We start from the raw sequence: 23808 nt of genomic DNA, 5'->3' as shown, positions 1-23808 counted from the left end.
ACATGTATCATATCTATGTTTCTAAAGGTACGTCACATATGAGCCGACTTTGTCAGCAGGAAGTAGAGGGGATGGTAAGAGTCATGATGTCAAGATGAGACGCCAGCAAAACCAGCGCTTTTTTTTTTGTTTTTTTTTGTTTTTTTTAGCAGAGTCTTTACTTTGTCTCCTCTGGCTTTTTAGCCACCAATGGGTATTCTTTAGTGACTTGTGGCTCCTTTCCAGCGTTACGTTTCCTGCTGAGATACTGGCAGAAAAAGCTGTTTTTTTACGGAGACATCGCTGCTTTTCCAGCCAGCATTGTGCCAGCAAAACTGGGTATTTAAAACTAAAATATGATCTTTTCCAAACGATGACCAAGTGTTTTTTTGTGTTTGAACTTTGTTCTGTTAAAACATAAAGTAATATATTTGCTACATAACAACATAAAATGTAATGTATCTGTGGTTTGCAGAAAAGTACAATGCCAGTATTTTTTCGGGCTATTGGGTTGTGGAGTCTTGCTGAGAGTGGACACTTCTTCACATTCAGCATCCTTTTTAGGGCTGAGAGAGATCAGGAGAATGCAACACTTTTACTGCTTTAGAGCCACATTTAAGAAGATAGTACAGGGATAGTAGGAGTGCTTATTGTGGCCATACTGGGCTTGTGCTGTGTATAGGGGCTGATCTGGGTATAAGTGTTGTGGTGGAGGCTGACGCAGTGCTGTAGAGTTAAGAGAGAGAGAGAGAGTGTGTGTGTGTGTGTGTGTGTGTGTGTGTGTGTGTGTGTGTGTGTGTGTGTGTGTGTGTGTGTGTGTGTGTGTGTGTGTGTGTGTTCTACATATGTAGTCAACGTTCTTACTCGCTGGGAAACGGGAGGTAGGAGAGCGTGATGAAGCTGTGACTCGACAAGCTCCAGATGAAGCACAACGTGTTCCTCTCGTCTCTGCTGACCGACACTGCTCATGTTGCTGCTTGTCACTCTCTCACTGACAAAGGGCTCTTGGAAAGTTGAAACACTACTGTCTTTCCCAAATCTCGCTGTCTCAGCCAGCTGAGACACTTTCACATCTCCTACACACACCTCTCCCTTTCTCTCTCTCAGGTTTTTCTACCTTCAATGAATTTGTCTTCAATACACAAGAATGGGAATAAATAATAAAATAAAATCATAGTACATGAAGATGTGACTGCATTATTTAAACATTAAAACCTGGAGATCAGTTATAGTAAATTATCTATAGCTCTATAACTCTGTTGCCGCCTACATGCAACTTTTATAATCTACCATCCTCTGCTTCTGGTGAACTGACTTTTCAGTTTTTGTTACAGTTTCTGGAAGTGTGAGCAAAGGTCAGGCAAACATGAAATATTTAATCAATATGAGCACTGGTTGCCGTGTTTAGGTTCCAGCTCATTGGATGTCAGCACAGAATAGTAGGAAAAAACATGCTGCACGCAAATGCTACCGTTTGCATTAATATGAAAGCATTTTCTGTCCAGAGGGAAGGAGGTGGTGCTGGTTTAGTCGTACTATTGTCTAATGAGATACTCCAGAAATAGTCGAACATAAGGCAATCTCCTAAACGTCATCTGAAACAATGTCCTCACTGAGGTCCAGATGATGAAGTGTCTCTGCAACTATACAGCTTTGCTTATATACAGAGATAATCCTCCAGAGAACAGGAAGAGATGCATGTGCAGGAAGTGGAAATTAATCCTCAGCAGCAGTACAGTGGAACAACTCGAGAAGCTAAACCAAAAATCTATCGTCCCTGCAGAAAGGCCTCACTACTTCTGTACGTATAACCCACAAGGAGTCACACCCACATGGTAACTGACATACCCTAACATGTAATAGAAATATTGCCAGTATTTTATTTTACTGATCCATTCTTTCTGAATAAGCTCCTGGAAAGGTTTTCTGAAGATTAGGATTATCATGACCTCTTTCTATAAGAGAGAGAGATGCAGGTTATAAGCAAGTAAATAACATGTATGTTAATAAGTACTCATTTAAGTTCAGTCAGTACAGTCAGAAAGGAGGATTTGTGTATGTATGAGTGAGAGAGGAAGGGGATTTATAGCAGGTAGCACCAGACCCCAGTCAGGAACCTCTCTTCATTTTCTATTTTCAGAGGGTGTTATTCATAGATTTTAATAATACCTAGACAGCGGACCAAAGATGTTGCCTACCTGGCACATACACCAAAAAAGTTTTCTAGTTTCTGTTTACTTCTGTGGTTTGTGTCCCACTGAATATGCGTTTCTATGTTTCTCCTGCTGGCCAAGCCCCAGAGCTCAGCTCATAGACTTAACATTGTGATGGCATCACAGATTTTCAAATTGTTTTTCTCACTTTGAGAAAAGTTTTATAAATACAAAACCAACATGCATCAAAACTTCAGAATAAAAGATTCATTGTTGACCTTAGAAAAGGAGAGATAACTGGTTGCTCTGTAAAATCAAATGTTGGTCAAAAACTTGTGATGGGTGCTCATGGACAATGGGAAACAACAGGATAAACAGGACGGCACTCCAAAAAATGTGAGAAATGAGGAGGAATTTTATTAAAAGCCTTTATTATAGTGCCTAAATCATTTTTTAAAAAAAGCCAACAACCACTGCTGGTCTTTGTCAGTGTCATGGGCCCACCTATATGGTGATGAGACCATCATGTGAGCCAGACATTATCATATTTCAGATTCTTTAATGTTTTTCTGACTTTTTGGGGGGATAAAATATGTAGTTCTTTCCAGGAAACCTGAAGAAATAAAAAATACAAGAGAAGGGAGTGGAAATAAAATAAACTAAAATATTGCTCAAGCAATGAAAAAGAAGGGGAATGAAGTAGTATGTAGGAAGCGTTTGTCAAACTATGATAATGACAGATAGGCTAACACTCAGTTGAAAGTAATTAGCCACAAAACCTCCAGTTCTTAACAGACAAGAAACCTCTCATCGAACGATGCCACATCAGTTCTCAACAATGTGTAGACAACAAAATCGAGATGTGGCAGGTGGAGAGGCAAGCGGCAGGTTTTCCAATCCTTCATTGGGTATTGCGGCGCCTGATTGTGCATAGATCCGTCTCAGTGCGCCAGTAGTCAGACAGTAAAGCCTGTCAGAGGGCAGGACACATAGAGAAGAGAAAGACTAGTTCAAATAGTTGAAATATCTGCAGCAGAGCGACCTTCATCAGCTCGCACCAAACCAACTCGAGCAGCTCTGCGGATCAACAAGATGACCCGAGAGCAGACGGCAAGCCACCAGAGTCATCAAGCACCACTTGACAGTACCATTTCACTATTATCATTATCCAATTACATAGCTGATTAAACCTGAAGCTCGATCTCATGGCCGCCCTCTTCCCTGTTACCATGCCGAGCCAAAATAGGCCAGCCAGAAATGAAGAGTTAGTGGAGCACACCTGCACGCTATTAAGATCTCTGTTGTATGTCAACAGATGAGCTGATTTAAAACAATATCTTGGTAGTGTTTTGAAAAAATGAGGAGTAGAAAAGAAGAAAATTTTAGTATTTCTATTACTGTAAAATTCAGGTCAGTTTGGTCTCTTCACAGCAACAAACTGCTTCATAGGCACAAAAACTGAACATCTTAGTTACTCTGCATTATCGCAGTTTTCTCCTGTGAGCAGCCTCATTACAGTTGTTCATTACTTATGTTCCTCACTCAAGGGCACCTTCATGTAATCACAGAAGATGACACACTCTTTATTTCCCATTCAGTTACCTTCTGGTGTCCTTTAAAAAAAAAAAAAAAAAAAAAAAAAAAATCCATCTCCTTTTTTTTTAATGATGTAACATCAACATTCAGTGTCACAAGAATGAAAATGAAGACATGGCAGTGATGGAAAAGCATGCACCCGAGGTAATTTTCCCAAGACTTGCAAAAACATTTTCCGCTTCAGAGCTACATAGTGTAAAATAAATCTCATTAGAGTGTAAAAGTTCATTCAGGGATTTTATGTGGCCTCAAATGCCTTCTGCCACAGAGAACAGTCACAGGCTCTATCGTGATTTGAGTCTAAAATTGGGAAAGTAATCTCAAAGTACAAAATAAAACCAGTTGAAATTTCTCTTAAGAAACATTAAGACCTATTAAATTGAGTGTAATTCCCTTTTAACGTTTCACTCGTTTTAATTTATAATGCTTAAGATTTTCATGACCCCATTTTTTATTTTTTTGCAGCAATAGCTATTTAATGTACTTCCAGGCTTTAATTACCTCTGTATAGAATAATTTTCATTGTTAGTGTCAGGGTCTGCCATCTTCACACAAGATTAAAACTGCCTTCACACACACAAGGGATTCACAGGCTATTATGCACCATGTAATCCAGGGTCACTGTTTGTAATTTTATTGAATGCATCTCATGTAGTGCATATACATGGGGGGATACGACAGAGGTTTCTCGGGTTAACTCAGGGAAAACAGGCTAATTGAGAACTATGGGGCTTTTTCCTATTTTTATACGAGAGCTTGGTCTTTCAATTTAAGAGCACGACTCACAGATTGCAGATTAAGTGTTGACCAATTAAATAAACCTGGTTAAATAGTGACCATCTGTAAGGGACGCTCTAAAGGCTAATTTTTGCTCAATGTTAAATACAAATACAGACACAGATGAACTGCGTTCATTTCATCCCTATTTGTACATGTTTCCGGAAAGCTTATAGATACAGGTGAAACAGATAAAATAATATAAATAGAAATAATTCTAAGTACACATGTCACGATATATTTAAGCCGTCTGCAACACTGCCTCTGTTAAAAGGTTTATTATTATTATTATGACATACCCCACCGTCTATCTATAATAAAGGACACATGGGGGTATGATGATAGTGATGCTTACAACATTTGAAATGAACATATCTATTTTTGCATGTTAAAGTTATTCATTTATATATATATATATATATATATATATATATATACAGACATACATACATATACATATATACACATGTACACATATATACGTATATAAACCCTTACCTTATTGTGCAGGCAGGGCTTTCTTGTTTTAAATGTAGAAGATGCGCCGATATTTATTCAGACTTGTACAGGCTACTTTAAGTTAGTTTCCTTCATATTTTGGATTTAAGTATTTAAATACAAAGACACAATGCTCTGTTTAATGATCTTTCCTTTCATACAGCCTGTCTGCAGTCTTTTGTTGTACATGTGCACAATTGTAAAAAGCAGATTACAAACCCGGTAACAAGTATAGCAAAGTGTTCCCCACGAGAAATCTAGCTAAGAAAATCTGGTTTCTCTAATCCCTACATCGATTACAGTAGCGAGGGCATTTGTTTACATGACATTTAAGAAGTTAGTTAACTGGAGAAAGCCTAATGTAACCCCCTTTTCACACTCATTGATATTAGCATCACAGTTTTCTCTTCTTTCTCCCACAGCTGTATTAAGTTACTGTTAAAACATTTCCTTTTCATATTAATGTTCTGACTACTACTGCAACCATTGACCCTATCTAGATTTAAATTTCGTCGTCTACTCTGCATTTTTAGCCTAAATCTTGATTTACTGGTTAAATTATAGTAACCTTTCATTTTTACATTCTTCAGATGATCTGCCTTTTTCTATTTTCTGTTTGTAAAGTCATGTTAATACCAACGATCTTGATTACTTCTTCATTATGAAGGCCTTTGGGGGAAACTCCCATCTTTCACCCACTGTGCTGGGACAAATCATTAGACACCACTTTAAATGCACGACAATCCTCACTAAAATGAAGCCAGCGGTGTGTTGAATAATTTTCCCCAATATGCAATATTCGTCGAGCACTGAAACTCATTACAAAGTAATTTCTTTCTAACTAGACCACAAATGAAGCCTGATTCTGTAAGATTTAATATCACCATTTAAAAACACATGAGCAAAACATTTTTTCTTGACTTAGCATGTGCATATGTGTGTGTGTGTGCGTGCGTGTGTGCGTGTGTGCGTGTGTGTTCTGACCTGTGATGTGTTTATCTGCAGGTTGTTCAGCCCTGACTTAAGGTCATGGATTTGGTTCTCCAGCTGCTGTTTGTCTTCTATACTCTTCTCGAGCTCTGCCTCTCGGTCCTTCAACTCGTCCCTCATCCTCAGCAGTTGCTAAACAAAAAGAGGAAGAAGAAGAAGAGCGTTTATCCATTAATCTTGATGTTAGCAATCATTCACCAGCACTGGTCTTTTTTCCAGAGGCAGAAGAAGTTAATCTGATGCGAGGTCTTAACCTTAACTCCGGAGAATCAAACGATGCTGTTGGGAGAAATTCAAAATAAGGACTCCCTCATCAGCTCGTTCTTTTAATGTGATGCTGAACAATTCATCAGTTACAGTGGTGCTGCGCAGCGTGTGTGTCAAGTGAGGTGAAAACTAAGCACTGGTCTGGAGACAGGCAGAGACCTGCACGTAATGAGCTCCTCTGCATGTATGAGACCTCATTCAGAGCAAGTATTAAAAATATGTTGTCTGCATATGCTGTCTAGATAATGAATGACCCAATTACACTGTAATGTTTTTTACATTATGCGTTACTATGGTCTGTGGTCTGTCTGCTTCTTGTTTAATATTTGGCAAACACTTTTATGGACCAATTTATTAAAGGATAGCACCGCTTCTGCTGCCACTAAAACTGCACAAACAAGACAAAAAAATGTAATTCACAAAGAACCCGCCAAAGATGAAATGCACATCTAACGGAGCTGCCAAGCAAATCTAAAATTGACCAGATGTTCGCAGTTTCAAAGCCGGATGTTAACTTCTGTGTTTGGAAATCTTTTCTGTTAAAGGAACATATTATGCTTTGCCTGTTAATTTAACAGCCCGTGTTGTAATTGAATATAACTGAACCAAATCTGGTTGACTGCGCTGCGTGAATTTCAGATAGGTGTAAATATAACCAGTGCAGCAGGTATTTGTGAGCTGAAACAGAAGCTGACATCTTATGTCATCAACCCCAAATACTTTTTCAATCTTCCATCATGATGCGGACAGAATGCGGGCAAACGCCTAACAATTACCTGATGTGAATATAAAGTCATAATCCAGATAACATTCAGATTAAAACAGATTCTATCTTTAGTGTCAGACATAACCGAGGCCTTGGATTGGAGGATATTTTCTCAATAAGGACAATCCTTTGCATAAATTGCAGTGACACCTTGCTGCCTGTGAGTCGCTGAGGGTGGATCATAATGCAAACAAAAATTTTATCATTAACATTTCCTTGATGCACATAACACAGAGTGAATTTAAACAGTGTAAACTGAGGCCTGGAATGAACCTAGTCGGAAGAGGCTACTTACCTAACACATTATTAGATGTACGCCCAAAAGCAGAACATTAATTTAGAGGCTTGACTCAAAACCCTGAGTGCAGAACTGCTGCATAATTTGTTATAATTTAGACTCTGTGCTGAATAGACTATTGGCAAGCACCAGAGGCATCTTCACATGATAAACAGGAGATTGTGGCTGCCGTGCAGCTTCCTGATGTGTATGTAGGAATGTGAAGCATTGGAAAAACAACAGTCAGCCTTTCACAGAAAAATATAATCTGAAAAATGTTAACGTTTGAGCTTTTAGCTTCATTTAGATGAAGGAAAAAATGTGGTTCGTGATGATATTTTGCAGCTTAAGGGGTTAAGAGCAAAATGCTTTTTATCATATGAATATGTTCTGTGTGTAAGCCTTCCTCAGCTCGTCAGCGTACAGTGGTAAACCCCAGTGATGTGTATATTTTGTCATGTGTGAAAAAGGCTCTAGCAGACAAAATTTATTTTAGGCTTCAAGGTGAACATCAGCTCTCTCCTACGGGATCAACGTATCTACTGATAACATTTCAGCCTTTTGAAGGCCGGAAAAAACAACTCAATTTCAGACTGAGGGAAAAAAAGCAGTTCAGATTATCGACTGATGTATTCATATATGTGCCAGAAACACATTCATAAAGGTGATTACAATGCACTTTGTCAAATGAGATAGAAGTGGAGAAAAGCCTGTCTGCCTTAAAAACAATACTTTCTATGACATCTTTTTGCTTAAGGAAGAGTAACTGCAGAACGGGGCTATTTGACAACACAGCAGGTGATCAGTAAAAGTGGATTGCCGCCTGAGGAAGAGTTTTTCTTCTTATAAGTGGATTACTAAATGTTCCTGAGGGTAATATTCTATTAAATATAGCCTAAAGCTGTGGCTATAAATGCTGGTCCAAAGTACACAAAGACTTACTGTTTTTTTTCCCTTCATTTTAGCCATTTAAAGGGTGTAATTTCTCTCTAAATGCCAAAATCTATTGTTCAATCAAACAACATCATCACATCCTGACCCCTCCACCAACACATGCCTGCAGCTACCAAACACAGGATCAGGTTAGAAGTGTTTGTAACATGAGCGTTACTGTAAGCAAAGGCTGCAAAGATGTGGTATTAAAAGGTTAGTTCTGTATTTTTCAACCTGGACCCTACTTTTCTATGATTTTGTTTCTAAGTGACTAATGGGATCAACTATTTATGAAACTGGTCCAGTATTGAGCGATACCACTGCAGGTAACACTGGCACAACAGGCTGCGGTGTAAACCATCGCTGCATGTTTGCACTGTCAATTTACATCCACTAAAAGTGCTTGTTTTTGCCACTGAGAGGCTCAGATTGTTATTTTAAAGGAAAGATTCACCGCATCCTAAGCAGATATCCAATTAGTGTTAATGCTAAATACAGTCAATTGGGGCAATAAATTCCTCAGTATGTGCGGTACTGAGTATGAGTTTTCCTTCCTGAACAGCCATTACTGAAGTGCCAACATGCCCGAGCTCCTGACGCTCAACCCCAAAATACTCCCCAAACCTGCCCAGCACCTGGAGCGGGACACGCCCCCTGGATATCTAGAGGTGGAGGCTAGAAATACAAGACGAAATAGCTTGTAGTTCTTCCAAGTATCACTCTCATCACCAATTCATAGAAGTACAGCTGATTTTGATGCAACCCCGAGACACAGAGAGCACTGTATAAAACATGCTGTTTTATGTCACTCTTTCCCCCAAATTTGGATGAGCAAAGTTAATGTTGAAAAACAGCAAAGTTATCTTTTAAGTAACTGAAAACAATATGGAAGAGATAAAGTAAAGAGTAAGATCCTTTATGCCTAACTAGAAACTGCCCAAAAATTGCCATTGCCAAACCCACCAAACTCCATTTGAAAAATCTATAATTTTATTGTAAAACACACTTCATTTACAGTCAGCAAAAACAAAATAAAACACAGAAAAACAGTCTTGGTTTGTCTTTCTACTGTTTCAATAATCGCCAACTCTGGTTTAATTGAAATAAAACCTTGATAAACCAAGTTAGATGTGAAAATATGCCGGCTATATACATGTTAAAATACGGTTCATTTAAATGGAGTCTGGTGGGTTTGCCGGTAGCACATTTAGAGCTGTTTCTGTTTAAACAAAACAGTTCTTACTCTTGAACAAAAAGGTCGATGAAGTGTCAGAGAACCAATCTGAGCCTGTCAGTGGCAAAAACAAACACTTTTAGTGGACCTACACTGACAGTGCGAACACGTCCCAAGTAGTTACATTGCAACCTGTTTTGTGGCTGCCACCGACAGTGCACTCGCCCAAAACTGGATCAGTTTTAAAAACTGTTGTTCCCTTTAGTCACTTAGACACAAAACATGGAAAAATAGGGTCCAGGTAGAAAAATACCAAACTTATCCCTTCAAGGTGCAATGTGTGCTTTTCCTCAATTCAACTTCAATAAAGAAACAAAAAATGTCTCTGAATGCTTAATAGTTATTTTCTTGATTAATTGCTTTGTCTCAAAAAACGTTGTGAGAAATTTCCATCATAATTTCTAAGAGCCTAAGGCAGAACACTCAGATGTCTTATTTTGGCATATTTTGGCAAAATAACAGTTTAAAATGAAAAGATATTTCTTGCAATGTACTAACATACTTAATGACAGAGAAAATTTACAGTTTGCAAGGTTACAATTGTGAAACCTCTTTACTCTGATATAAAATGGATAAAAGCAGCAAATCCTCACAATGGAGAAAAATGCAGAGAAATGTTTGGCGATCTAGTTTTAGAACTTGAATAACATGTTTGGACAATGTGGGTTTAAAATCATCCTAAATCCTACACTGTTGGAATTAAAATACAATCAGCCTTGAAGCGCCTATGCAGTCACTTTCCACCCACACATGTATTTTCACTTCATCCACCCGGTCAGAGCTCAGCTTCTCAGGACTGTGTGGGTGTGCACAGACTGTCATCCCTCTTCTTCATCTGTTGCATCGCACAGGTTGGGACAATTAACGTCTAACTGGTACACAGTATTTAGTGAACTGACATATTTCACAGCATATCTCAGCCCAACATCATGTAAAGAGGTCTAATTAGTAAGAATAAGTGAAAACACCTGTGTAGGTGTGCAGTCTTCAAATGCACCTGGAAAAAGCCAAAGCAGGTGTGCTTCAGGTACAGTGTTAGCAGACCCCTGAAATCTTTGATATCCAATTTGACAAACATAACTTCGAAACTATGGAATTATGTAAGTCAATAAAGGGAAACTTTGCCAATTTTCAACCAGCTTTGTGTCATCACTTTGTGTGCAGATGAAATGTGAATCTTATTTAATCTTTATCAGTAAAAAGATACTTTTTTGTAACAATGTATATTTCTGCTACTGCTGTCCAGAAAGCTTAAAGAGGTCACTCATTGTCAGAGTGAACTTTTTAAATATGAGTTTAACAGTGCACTGACAAATGTAACAACACTGATAAACACTGACTCTCTGGAAATTACTGCCACAGCTTCTTCTGAACATTCAGAAAGTTTTGCAACATCAACGCCCTTAAGATGACCTGCAATTTCTCTGAGCCGTGAGGTACAGTCTAATCTGATCTTTGATTAAAACCCTGATTATTATCAGCTGTGATAAGCCAAAACAATCATGACTTACACTGAAAAGGTCCCTCCAATTTCTGTGAGTTTACAGTATTATGAACAATACAGCAATGCCCTGTCTGGAGCTGCTTTGACAGCGATAAACATTTAACTCATGCTGATTTAAAACTGTAAAAGATGTCTGAGGTCTGTTTTCATGCCCTGTCAGTGTACCTGCTGCGTGACTGAAATGGTGATTTTCTTTGCTTCCTGTTTTCCTGATAAATGAAAAATTTCCAAGTATGATTGAGGCAGGACAATTTCACCTGTTTTCAATGCAAAGCAGTTTGTTTCAAGAGTGTTTTGGAATCAAGTGTGATAGTCAAGTGATTTCTTATTATTTTGGGAACAAGAAAGCGGGAAACACTACACAGGAGACAAATGGTATTTACTGTTATTTTAGAAAGGGAAAAAAGACTCAAGGGCAATACTAAATGGTTTGCTCAGGTGGATATTTTTTGCAGCGTAGAGGTTATGAATGTATTGATTTTGTTTTAGATACTGGCATTTATTCTATTTGGTCTCATATTACCCAATAATATACTGCTCATTTTAAACTTATTGCAAGTGTCAAAAAACTGACTGAAGTCATCTGTCTAATGGCCTAAACCTGGATTACAGGACACATCTGCTGTGACGATATACTGCAATAAAGAGACAAGTTTTCCTTTACAATCGAGTCCGTCTTTGAAAAAATGCACTTTTATCTTAGCAGCCTAAAATATTTTAGAGTGGCATGATCTGAATGTTTTTTGCACTCTGTAATGTATTTTAATAACTTCCTTCCCAATGTAAAAGATGAGAGATGCACCTGCAAATTTCTTGGCCAATTCCAATTTTCTATCTTTCTGAGAACTAAAATTAACAGCATACATAATTGGCTTTGGCACTGTTCTTTATAGGCACGAGAAACCTGACTTGAAATCTTAAAAATGCAGGTAATATCAAAGATGAGTCTTTTTACGCATCCACCAAAATCTGGCAAACTAGCAAACTAGGATAGCCCTCCCAACTCTGTGCATTTATTTCACTATAACGAACTCCTGGAATATGGTGCTCATCATTTTAGCATTTTCCATTCACTTACATAAAATTGTTAGCATTAGCTTTTCTGCGTAAAACTTTTAGGCTCATTATCAACCAACTTTTACTCCAATATTGTATTCCAAAAAACTGAAAAGGTGGCGCATCTTAAGTCTGCAAGTTATGGAGGACAAAATGTTCATATCTACTTGGCTCACACCAATATATTTATATATCTTTAGTGATGTGAGCCAACCTTGACCTTCTTGACTTGAAGACTTGAGATATGCTACCTTTTCAATTTTGGGTTGAGAACTGCACTAATGATATGTAACAAGCTTTAGATGACAACTTGATACTACACACTACCTTCTGCATGCCTTGCAGAGCCTGCTGCAGGAAGCGGAGCTGCTGAGAGTGTGTGTTGTCCTCCTCACTGCTGATTGGTTGGTTTTTGCCCTGTTCCTGTTTGAGCAGCTCCACCTCGTTCCTGTAGGCGTCCAGCTGGCAGCGCAGGGAGTCGTTCTCCTCCTTTAAGACTTCGGCTTGGGAAACACCTACAGATTAATAAGGTAAAGAAACATCCATTGACATAATTGGCAGACCTATCAGAAATAATATGATCAGCCTAGTTTGTTTTGAAATGCCAAACTCTATTGTTCTCTCCCTGTAGGCTCCAATTCAGAGAATTGCAAACATATTTCCATTTTTTTCTGACTGATTTTTGAAATTACAGGCTCCAGTTATATATATTCATAAATACTAGTAACCCCGCTGAAAAAACATACCTGACTTCTGTCCAATGTGAGATTTATTTTCACAAATATTTCACTGATAACAGCCAACTTGAAGCACCTCTCAACCTTACATAATACACACATCTCCACTGACTGTAATTTAAATAACATTTACATAAGTCTCTATTCTTTACCTCATACAGGGGCATTAAAAATCCCATGAAATTTTTTCAAAACGCCGCTGCAAAATTAATTCTGTTTAATCTCAATAACAGGAAAAGTGCAGAGGAACCCCCTAGAGCCTTTTAGACAAAGAATCATTCTCCTCCTTTTGCATTTGTGAACCAAATGCAGAGTATGAGAGCGTTTAAGAAATTATGTTCCCATGCAGGCACTAAAATACAATCCCTTTTGAAAAATGGTAAAAGTGCCTTTTATCTCTAAATAGGCTTTTGACTTCAATAGGATTCTCCCTTTTCCCTGTTTTTTTTTCTTCTCCCATTAACTTTCCTGCTGAAATTTAATTCATGCTGACCTCAGCGACTGAAAGCAGAACAAAGCCGATTTATTGATTTTGATCTGAAACCACTTCTAATATATTAATAAATACTCAAACTGGGAAACACTCACAAATGGAGGCTTGAAAGTCTAATATGGTTCAAATTCTGAAACAATGGCTCACATTAAGCAAAGTGTCGGCTCGCACAATGTGTACAGGACATCTGATTGGTTAAGATTACTATATTAAGTTATATAAATTATATTGGTTGACATTTATGTAACAGTCAGAGTTAAACCCCAAAACTTTCTGACTACTGCAATTAATAATCAGGACAGCTTCAGGCAATCTTTTAGTATCCAGTTCAAGACGCATGTTGCACTGATGACCTGAACCACTGACTAAATGGAAATTAAGTGACTATTGTCTTAGTTCTCTATTTAAACACTCCTGATCATCATGCATCTGTGTGCTGGTGGATACACATAGAAATGGTGGATATTAGGGACAGATTTTGCTTAGAAAGAACAGGTTTGCTTTAGTGTTGTCTTATGGTGTTGGAAGTGTTTTCCACACTAGCTGCTTCTTAGGTAGCAGCTACTCTTTCTGAGGCCCACACAAAAACAAAATCAAACCAAGTGCATCTATTTAGCATGTTTAAGAAAAACCAGCATTGACTACAGAGCTGTAAAAGTTAAAGTTAATGGTGCACAAATAGTTGGTTAAAATTTGAACAACAACAATAGATAATAAGAGAAATTAAAAAGCAACATTGTACTTAAAGAAAAAGAGAATAAACTGGAAATTTTAATTGCATACATAAAAGATTACAAAATCCTAAAAAACTAAAACCGCTAAGAGCAACCAAAGGTCACTGAAAACGTGTATGTCTTAAGATTTGCGGTAAAAGTGTCAGTGGATAGCGGACATTTAATTAAAAGCAGAAGCTTTGGAGCAAAAAACAGTTCAACTCAGTTCTGGGTTGGAGCACAGTTCATGTGTCGAGCAGAGTTCGCAGAGAGACTGGGATGAGCTCACGTTTACAGGTAAGAGTTCAGAGCTCGTGTGGGGAAATTGTGAGCATGGAGCAGACTGGCAGGTGAATGTATCAGGTAAGTTGCAGAAACACTTGAAGCAGGGAGCTTGTGGGAAAAGCGGAGACTCAAGAGAGGGGCAGCCAGGGCCCGTGGTCAAGGAAGCAGAGGTGCTGTCGGGCAGGCAGGCAGCGGAGCAGACAAATCCAGTAGGAGCAGACAGCGGGATCAACGAGGACAGGCGTGAATCAATATACCATCAGAACAATAAACACCAGCGGCACACACATAGAAGCAATGTTTCGCTAGAATCACTAGAATAATGATCTCTCTCGACGGAGTCAAAGCGATAGAAAACTGCACAGCCACAGACAGACAAAAACCAAGAAGTACACAGGCAAAACTCGTGGTTGGAGACAGGAGGCTGTTAGGTTTACCGGCGCAGAGACGAGGAGAGGTTGTCAGAGGCGAGCTGAGTGGCTGCTCAAATACTGGCTTGATTGGTGATGAAGAGCAGCTGGGTACACCAGGTGGAGGTGATGAGGCTGATGAAGGGGGGGTGGCCGGGTAGAGAGAGAGGTGGCGGTGGAGTAAGTGAAAAAAAATCCAAGCCCCCAGGAAGTGCGCCGTGCGTTACACCGTTTGAGTTGGTCACGTGATGACACTGGCCCAGAAATACTTTTCCCCATTGACTAACATTGGGAAAGAGATGTCTGTAAATCAGTAAATATTTTTTTTATGAGCATCAAAACCCCCGCGAAATGTCTTCTATCCCTGTCTAGATGTAAACCATCCGGTACGATAACATTTGGAAAGTCTAAAAGAGTTTAATTTTTTAGACCGGCATTCATGATAACCGAGGTGCTAATCCTGAAGTCGGTCGCTCTGCCGGCAGAAGTTACCCTCTCGGCCGCACTCTGCTGCATTCTGTCTACTACACGTGTTCTAAGGGCCAGTAGATCCGGGTATTTTACACATTTCTAAACCCTGAAAAAGAGTTTTTTCTGCCTCATGCCATACATCCATGAAAAAATCCCATAGCAGCAGGAGCGAGGCAGAGCAGACTGTGACAAACAGCCTCATTTTTCAGCCCCGGAGGATGCCACTTGGTTTATACCCAATGTTAATGGCCACAGTCATTGGTTGGGTGAAAAATGGCAATCAAAGAGAGAGGGGTCCCCGTATTGCTTAAATATTGCTTAAACATGCGGATAATAGGCGTTTTTGAAGCTGTTTGAGTGCCTGACCATTAGTTTTGATGGATACTGGTGCCTTAAAGCTTTTGTTATAAAGCTACAGTTACAGAAGCAACACTATTACATCAGCTACAGTTTGAGCTTTCCATCTGCTGCTTGAATCAAATCAACCGCCTTGTGGTAACACAGTCTTTCCCATAATTTATTTATCCATATGAGGTGGCCTGAGAGCTTGACGGTGCCCTGATGTCCACCTTCAGCACATTAAAAGCAATTATTTTAAGTTTGTCCTGATTTTTTTTTAACTTCACTTTCTGTCAAACTGCCTTATTGTTCTTCCATAGCACAGTATGTTTTTCTAGTTGACGCCATTGGCAGCATCAGTGACATCTTTAACATGCTTTGTTTTATATTAAGATTTTTGTACTTAATCGCAGTTTCTGTTTTCACACAGTTTCTTAAATCAGCAGTACACACAGAAAATCTGTGAAGATGTACAGTTTGAATTAATTAACAGATTTATGTTTCATAAAGATAATTTGAGAAAGGTTGTGTGAATAAAGTTCATTCTCTCCAGCATTTCACTACAGGAAACATCTTCAGCAAATCCACAGCTCACTCCTTCATGAGGTGTAGAGGGGGACTCACACTCTTTGAAATTAATTAAATTATTTTCAGTGTGAGCCTGCTGTTGTGATGACTGTCAGTCAAATCAGAAAGACATCCAATGATTAGATGGTAACAATATCCTAGTGTGTTCAATGAGGCCTGTATGATTAACATGTAAATCACATTAAAATAAAAGTGTCTGATACTCTCATGAATATGTTTTTTGTCTGTTGCGAAATAATTTGACACGAGGCAGTAATTTTAATATAAATTGAAAAAACGTTGAACGTTAAATTCAAAAACGTTCCTTCATCAAGCAACCAAGCACCGCCATACGAAATAATCATCATCAAATTTAATCATAATCAGAAATAATCAAACAAACTGCAAATATTACTACTGGTTCTAGTATTACTGCACTTCTGCACATGCTTTGTCCTGTACTGCTGCAGAAGTTGTTGCTCTGCTGCTGTGGGTACAAAAACACTGTACCGTCTCTCTATTTTATTAGTTTCAAACGTATTAAAAAGGGAGAAATTAGAATAATAAGTTCACTGTAGGTAATATCACTGTCAGATGTGATAGTTCTTGTAAAGTGTTATAAAAATGATCATTTAATGATTGGCTATCTTCTGACAATATTAAGCTAAATTACTGTCAAAATGTTAATAATTTAGCATACATTTCATGCAGTAGCCAGTGAACAGCTAACACATGCTGAGCATATTATTATATTGTTAGTCTTTGATGCCATTAATTACATTGCAACACGTGGACGGAGAATTCTTTTCACTTTATTACCGATTTGTTCTGATCTGCCTTTTGCCAAAGCTTATTTGCCATTTTTAAAATATCATCTCCTATGGTCATATCTTACTTTAACTACGCTACACTGCCCCCACAATCTCCAACCAAACTGCTCCACTTCCTCCATATCAATAAGCTTTCAGCAAATGAGCACAATTAGGGACAAAATGAACGCAGAGTAGTGTGTGTGTGTATGTGTTTAACGTTGAGCACACATGAGCCCTTAGCATCTGTTAGCATTTCCATCAGTTGTTGATGGAATATATGTTGTTTTGACATCATACTAATAATAACACTTCACTGCAGTCAGGACATGCATGAAAAAGTAACATTACGTCAGTACCTCAGCCGCCAGAACCCCGGCAGATTTAGTTCCCCTCAGTGTTACCTCCATGGCTGAGAGTAACATTTCTTTTTTATTTTTCGCAGGCTACGTGTGTAAATTAAATTACATACATATATGGTAATATAAAAATGGATACAGAGACTGAAGCTTGTGTGCAAATTTGCGTTTTCTCCCAGTAGTATTCGGCGAGGCAGGGATGAAGTGAGGATAGTATTGATTATAAAGTCCTATTAACTTGCTGCCCACGGAAAGCCAACAGTTTGGTCAGATACATCCAGCTTCCCCTGTGTTTGCTCTGAATGTTATCAGTGCTAACAAACACATGGTCTGTAGGCTTGCACACACATACGCACCCAACGGGAGAAGAACAACAGTTTAGCCTCTCATTAATCTGACTGATGTGACAGAAAATCCTCAGCCATAACTGGAGATTTCTTCTTCAGTGTGTTTGTGCTAATATGTCTGTGTGCACATTTACTACTGTAGCTACACAATTTATCAAATTCCACAAAGCGTGCCCCCGATATGACATATAGGAGATTTAGCAATGCCAGCGTAATTCCCTGTTTAATTTCACAGGTTTGTCTTTTGGTCGCATATCAGATTTATGAGTGCATTTTTTCCAGATTCACTGCAGTAATAATAACAAAGCGTCTCCCAATATGAAGCCTAAAGGGCGCAACTTTCCTGCAGAGAGGAGATTTCAAAAGATTAGCTCTATTTCCTGTTCTGCACAGCTTATTTATCTCTTATTGTGTTGCTGGTTTCTAATATCAGATTACAGGTTCTTTTCAGAAGTGATGCAGGCAGAGATGCTTTGTGTGTGTGTGTGTGTGTGTGTGTGTGCGTGTGTGTGTGTGTGTGAGTGAGAGAGAGATTTAACATTTTTTTTAAATTGCGGTTTTTTCCATCAACTCCTTTGTGACAAACAGTTGTAATATATATATATATATATATATATATATAACTACGAGTTCTTGCAAGAGAAACATCGACCTCCACCCTTTAATGGTGGACTCATTTGTCACTTCAACAATACCTATTTTTAGATGTATCCAACTACATTAAATGTTTGGCCAATGTATCCAGATTCATTCAGTGGTATGAGATCCAGTTTATTAAAAACTAAAGCCAAACAAATTCTGTTTTGTTAAAAATGACTTTGCCTTATACTGTAAAATGGTTTGTCTCCCATATTTGACATGGCCCAAGAGCCATGTCATGACCAGCCTATCCAACACTCAAACCAGCTCACAACATACACTGCTGCAGGGGTTGCAACAAAAGCTTATTTTTGAAACCACTCTATGTGTAAAAGTGCCTAAGTAAATTAGGTCTTTTTTGTTGTTTTTTTTTTAGATTATGCTCACTGTTTGGTAGGTAATTATGTGACAGCATCCTTTGCATTCACCTTATTCAGCCCAGATATTCTTACCTGAGTCCTCAGAGTCTTTACTGTTGGTGGCGGAGGCGTCCTCCATGTCATCGTCGGACATCTCCATCTCCTCTTCTCCCCTGATTCCCATCAACTGCTCATTATGCATGTTTCTAATCTTCTGCAAAGCACAAAAACAGAAGCAGATAAACATCTTCTGGATATACTGCATACTTTCTATACTGTCATAAAACAATTGCATACCACAGAAAAAAATGTGCAAACCAATGCAGAAAAACACACAGAAAGCCATCTGTTTAGTGTCTTCGGGGTTTCAGCTCAAGGTTAACAGGGGCGGGACATGCAAACATGTAGCCTTATAATATACACAAACATCTGGACTGCATGGAGTAAATGAATCCAACATGACTATACGCTGATGCTGCATTTGTCAGAGGTGAAGTGGCAACAGGGTAATGCGTAACCCCTGAAACTCACCTTTGAGCTACCGAGGAGTGAAAAATATGAGCGCCTGCAGTGTTCATTCAGTTGATCACGATAAAATCATTTGGAATAATTTGAAAATTCTTTGACCTTCACTTTGGACACGGTAAGCTTGGTACAGTTTGACCTGCAGAGAGATTATATTGTCCTGTCGACCTCCTACCTTACTATTATTACCTAGTAAACACACACACACACACACACACACACACACACAGAAAATGATTGTGCATCTGGTCTATTATCACGTTGGAGGGCACAAGGCCTTCCTTCCCTGGTTAATGCAGTGTGAAAGTATAGAACAGATAAAAGACGGGATTAAAACAGGCTATTGAGCATGTTAAAGAACTAAAGATCAAAGAGCACTATAATCCTTCATGAATCTGACGTCTAGCTATTAACACCAAGAAGCTCCTCAAATGCCATCCTCAAATGTTTCAAAGCAGCTGTGAATAAAAAACATCACAAAAAACATCCTTTCTCATGTCTGTTTGCTACATACAACTACTGCTAAACATTACAAATCAGGCAATTTTTAATCCAACTCAAGGATGGAATAACAACGCATAAAACAAAATGTTATTCATCTCTACATTTGTTTTCCTTAATCACCCTCTTTTCAATTTGTCCACTCCACTTCAACTCCCTGCACAATGTCAATGGGGACGACAAACGGGCGTCTGTTAAGTGACAAAACAGGCTTCACCTACGTGAGTGCAAGAAGAGACGTGACATTTTGTCTGCACAGATGATTTCCTCCGCAGAACAAGCCTGTAGACTGACATAATAGTAAGACTGATTCTCTGTGGTTTCAATACATTAAGCCTTCCACCAAACTCACATGTTCTCAATATAAAACCATCCATTCAAAAATGTATGCATACTCAGACATTTAAAACGCTTCAAATATTTGTAACAAAACCATAACATGAAGAATTACTGTTTAGGTTAACATAAAGTACTTTGTCATTTCTGAATAAAAGAAGCTAATGTTTACTGTCAACAAGAAGCAAGAAGCAAGAGGCAAGAAGCAAACAACAATCTGCCTCATTTAATCCGACATTTTGCTGTGCCAACCATCCACCCTGACGTCCTCCATCTGTGGCTCTATCACGGCCTCACACTACTTCCTCCTTTGCTTCTGATGAAAAAGTCATAATTTTTCGGCCATTAAAAGGCATTGTCATTTGATATTGAACTTAAATATGTGTTGTCTCTGGTGACTTGCTGGCTGATGCTGTTTTTTGTTGGAAGGACCGTTTCAGTAATACTGTTTTCACACTCAGAGCGACACAGCAACAGGCTTCAAGTCATTTTCAGTGAAAGCCGGTTACATGAAGCAAACTGACGCCTGACACCTGTCGCTGAGGTGGTACTCATCAAAGCTGAACAGGGATCAACTTTTTTCAGCACACCAATGGTACAGTGAAGTATCAGTATCACATGTTTTTGTTTTAGGCAATGGTACTTTGTTATTTAGCCGTGTTAGCTGACGCTATGCTAGCTTTACGTAAACCGCAGTGCACACGGAGGGGTGAAATTTGATGTTAAAATGGAGCTCAGACACTAATCAAAAGCACAGATATTGTTTTGACCTAATACAAACATGAGATGACGTTTAGTCAAGGTGCTTCATGACAAGCAGCAGACCCACACAGGCCCAGGACGACACAACTACGTCAATGAGCTGTTGAGCAAAACTTCAACGGCAACTCAGCAATACCGGCCATCCTGTTGCTTTATTGCTTGTCACATGGACAAAGCTTTAGGCAAAGTGATGCTTTGGGCTAAATGTTAAAATTTGCATACTGATATGCTGATGTTTAGCCAGTATAATGTTCACAGAGTCGATTTAGCTTATTAGCAAGCTAACATGTGCTGCTTCACACAAAACACCAAGTACAACTGTGGATATGTGGGAACGTCACTGTCATGTCACTGGTCATAAACAAGGCAAATAACTTACAATGTTAAATTTGTTCTGGCCCCTGGGCTGGAATAGCAGTTACTGAAGTGCCTCCTCTGGGGACCATGCAAGTTTACACCCAGTTTCATTAAAACTGATCCAATAGCTGTTGAGATATTTCAGTCGGGACAAAAAGGGAAAAAAAGTAGTCTAAGTCTTGTCTAAATTCTTCGAACAATAATCTTTCACCATTGCTGTTTTCCTAATGTTTCAGTTCTAACAGATACTCTTGTTTGCATGGTTTTCCATCATTTGAAAGTGTCATTGAGCATCATAAAAGTTACTTTCAAAAACTTTAAATGCAATCCATTCAAAAACCTTATTTGCATCTCTCCCATTATGTAAGAAGCATTGATGTTTGATTTGGAGAATAAAAACAGTTATCTCTACAGAGGTACTTTTTAATTTGAGAAACAGCATGCATTACAAGATGGAAATTTTTACATAAATAGAGAAAGGAAAGAAAAGAAGAGAAAAAAAGAGAGGCTTATTAGATTTTGATTTGCTTCATTTAGGAAACAAAACCATCAAGTATAAATGGTGTTGTGAGAGGGTAATAGCTGCAGTCTGTCTGGTGTACAGATGGTGAGGCAGTTTGTCTTATTACAGATACAGTGATGGAAACAACACCCAGCCTGACTGAAGCACCTAGAATTATTCAGGAGCTGATTTACACTCATGTTGTACACAAGAGGCTCTTTTTGACAACAGCAGTGGCAGCAAACATCGGGATCTGAACAACACTCTGATGCAAAGGCTACTGTCATTACACTGGGGAGCTGAAGACAATGTGTAGAGGCATAGTGCTCCGCCTAACAGCAAATCAATATTCGTGGGTTAAAGTGTAAAGTGTGATTAATGTATCAACACTCTAATGTGGACAGCTCCCAGCAGCGGTTCTGAATGCTTGTTAATGTCATAGATCTATTTCTGGAAACGTATTAGCATTTTCATAGTTCTGCAGGGGGACGGAGCAGAATGAACGCTATTCTCTTTTGATACTGTACATGAATATTCACAAAGAATAGGGCCTCATTGACATTCAGCAGAGAAAATGTTTCAGCAACAAGCTGTGACAAAGCTTGATTTGCAATGACGTGCGTTTTCTGTGCGTGGATATTACACATTATACACAGTGTACTGTGGGTGCATGATATTGTGTGTGTGTTGATTACACCCCTAACTCAACACTGTCTGCACTCAGACATTAAGAGACTTGCAGCAGATCAAAACGTCACCAATCAGCTCTGCATCTAATACTGCACTCTCTCTTAAAAACAACACAGACTCCATTAAACTCAAGTCTTCACCGTAATTAATGTGGCATTTGTCTGACATCAAAGAATAATGAAAAAAGCAGAGGCCTGTCAGTTTCTGAAAAAAATATGAGATGGATAACCTCAATTTCCGGCCCGAACAAAACATGCAAAAATGCAGTTATTTTCCTGTGTGTTAATGACAGCAGGCAGCGGGTGGTTACAGTTCAGAGCAGCAGAAAAACAACCTATAAGTCAAATGCGCATTTAAGCCTTAAAAGACCAAATCCTCATCCAGAAGCTTGTGACTTCAAGAGCCTTTATACCTGTGACTGTATCAAGATATGTTATCTGGATCTTGACATCTGATCATGGGGTTTCTGTTTGCACTGGGTTTTAATGAACAGTCTCGCTATCTCGCATTTTCCCTGCAATTTGATTACATTTACATCTTTCATTAACATGCATATTACCTAGTCAGATTCAGATTGCATGTTAAATGAAAATGGGGTACCATAAATAATGCAGCAGTGGAAATACTAAACAGGCACTTATCAACTCCGCAATGACTTTCAGCTATAGATTTGCTATCATATTTGAATACAGTGATTGTAAAAATAGTGAGTGTTTATAGCTCTGTTTAGCTGTCATCCATCAGCCTAATGTCCCTTTTTGTTTTAGAAATATACAAAGCCACAAAAGTCTCCAAGGGTGATATTTTTAAAAGTTGTAAATATCTGAGGAGCTCTGTATTAAAACAAATTTTCCAGATTTTTTTTTTTTATTTTGTAAAAACAGAGTAAATTCTGTATATTTCCAGGTCATTTTTTTAAAAGTAGGTATTTTAACTTGTTTATATACGTATATCAGGAAAATATGATACATTTGAATGGACATAATGCACACATTGGAACACCTAATTATCTAATATTAAAGTAAATCTTGTGAATTTCAACGCTGACACTCTAAGCTATGACATTTTAACAGATCACAGGAAAAAAGCTTCTGGTAGATTGAACTTCATCCCTTTGGAGTTCCTCAGGTTTTTTGGCACCTTGTTATTTTGAACTTTTAGAAGCAGTGACAGATAAATGAAGAAAACTTAAAGTACCAACCTCAACCTGTGTGCGCCACATGTCCAGGTTCTTCCGCTGAGCTTTGGAAAAATGGTCCCATGCTTTTTGTTTGGACGCAGCGTGGAATACCGACACAATCTGTTCAACTGTGGTGAGGAAGAAATGGACAGATGTAGGGAAAGGCGACAGAAAGAAAGACAAAGAGGAAGGAGGGCAGGAGAGAAAGAAATAAGTCAGCTGGGGAAAAATACTGTCTACAGTACGTAGACAACCTGTACTTATTGTTTTTCTTTGTGATATTTTCTCCTGTTGTTATGTTATTGTTGTACAAATGCTTTGTTCTTTTAACCTCTTTCCTGTTGTACAGCACTTTGACATGTGACATAGGTTTTGAAAGGTGCTATATAGATAAAAA

At 38.6% G+C, this 23808-nt stretch overlaps 1 protein-coding gene across 1 annotated transcript in view; it reads right to left on the bottom strand.

The window, feature by feature from the left end:
* LOC121948060 (ecto-NOX disulfide-thiol exchanger 2-like) overlaps positions 1-23808 on the bottom strand; it is a 218132-nt gene that overhangs the window by 13077 nt on the left and 181247 nt on the right. Inside the window, exons 8-11 of the mRNA XM_042493314.1 lie at positions 23433-23539; positions 18652-18772; positions 12358-12545; positions 5988-6125 (exon numbers count right to left, since the gene is read on the bottom strand). Coding sequence (XP_042349248.1) covers positions 5988-6125; positions 12358-12545; positions 18652-18772; positions 23433-23539 — 554 coding nt within the window. The remainder of the gene's footprint in view (positions 1-5987; positions 6126-12357; positions 12546-18651; positions 18773-23432; positions 23540-23808) is intronic.

Source organism: Plectropomus leopardus, chromosome 9, assembly GCF_008729295.1.
Source record: "Plectropomus leopardus isolate mb chromosome 9, YSFRI_Pleo_2.0, whole genome shotgun sequence".
In the NCBI taxonomy this organism is placed as follows: Eukaryota; Metazoa; Chordata; class Actinopteri; order Perciformes; family Serranidae; genus Plectropomus; species Plectropomus leopardus.
This window is presented reverse-complemented; position numbering and strand designations above follow the sequence as displayed.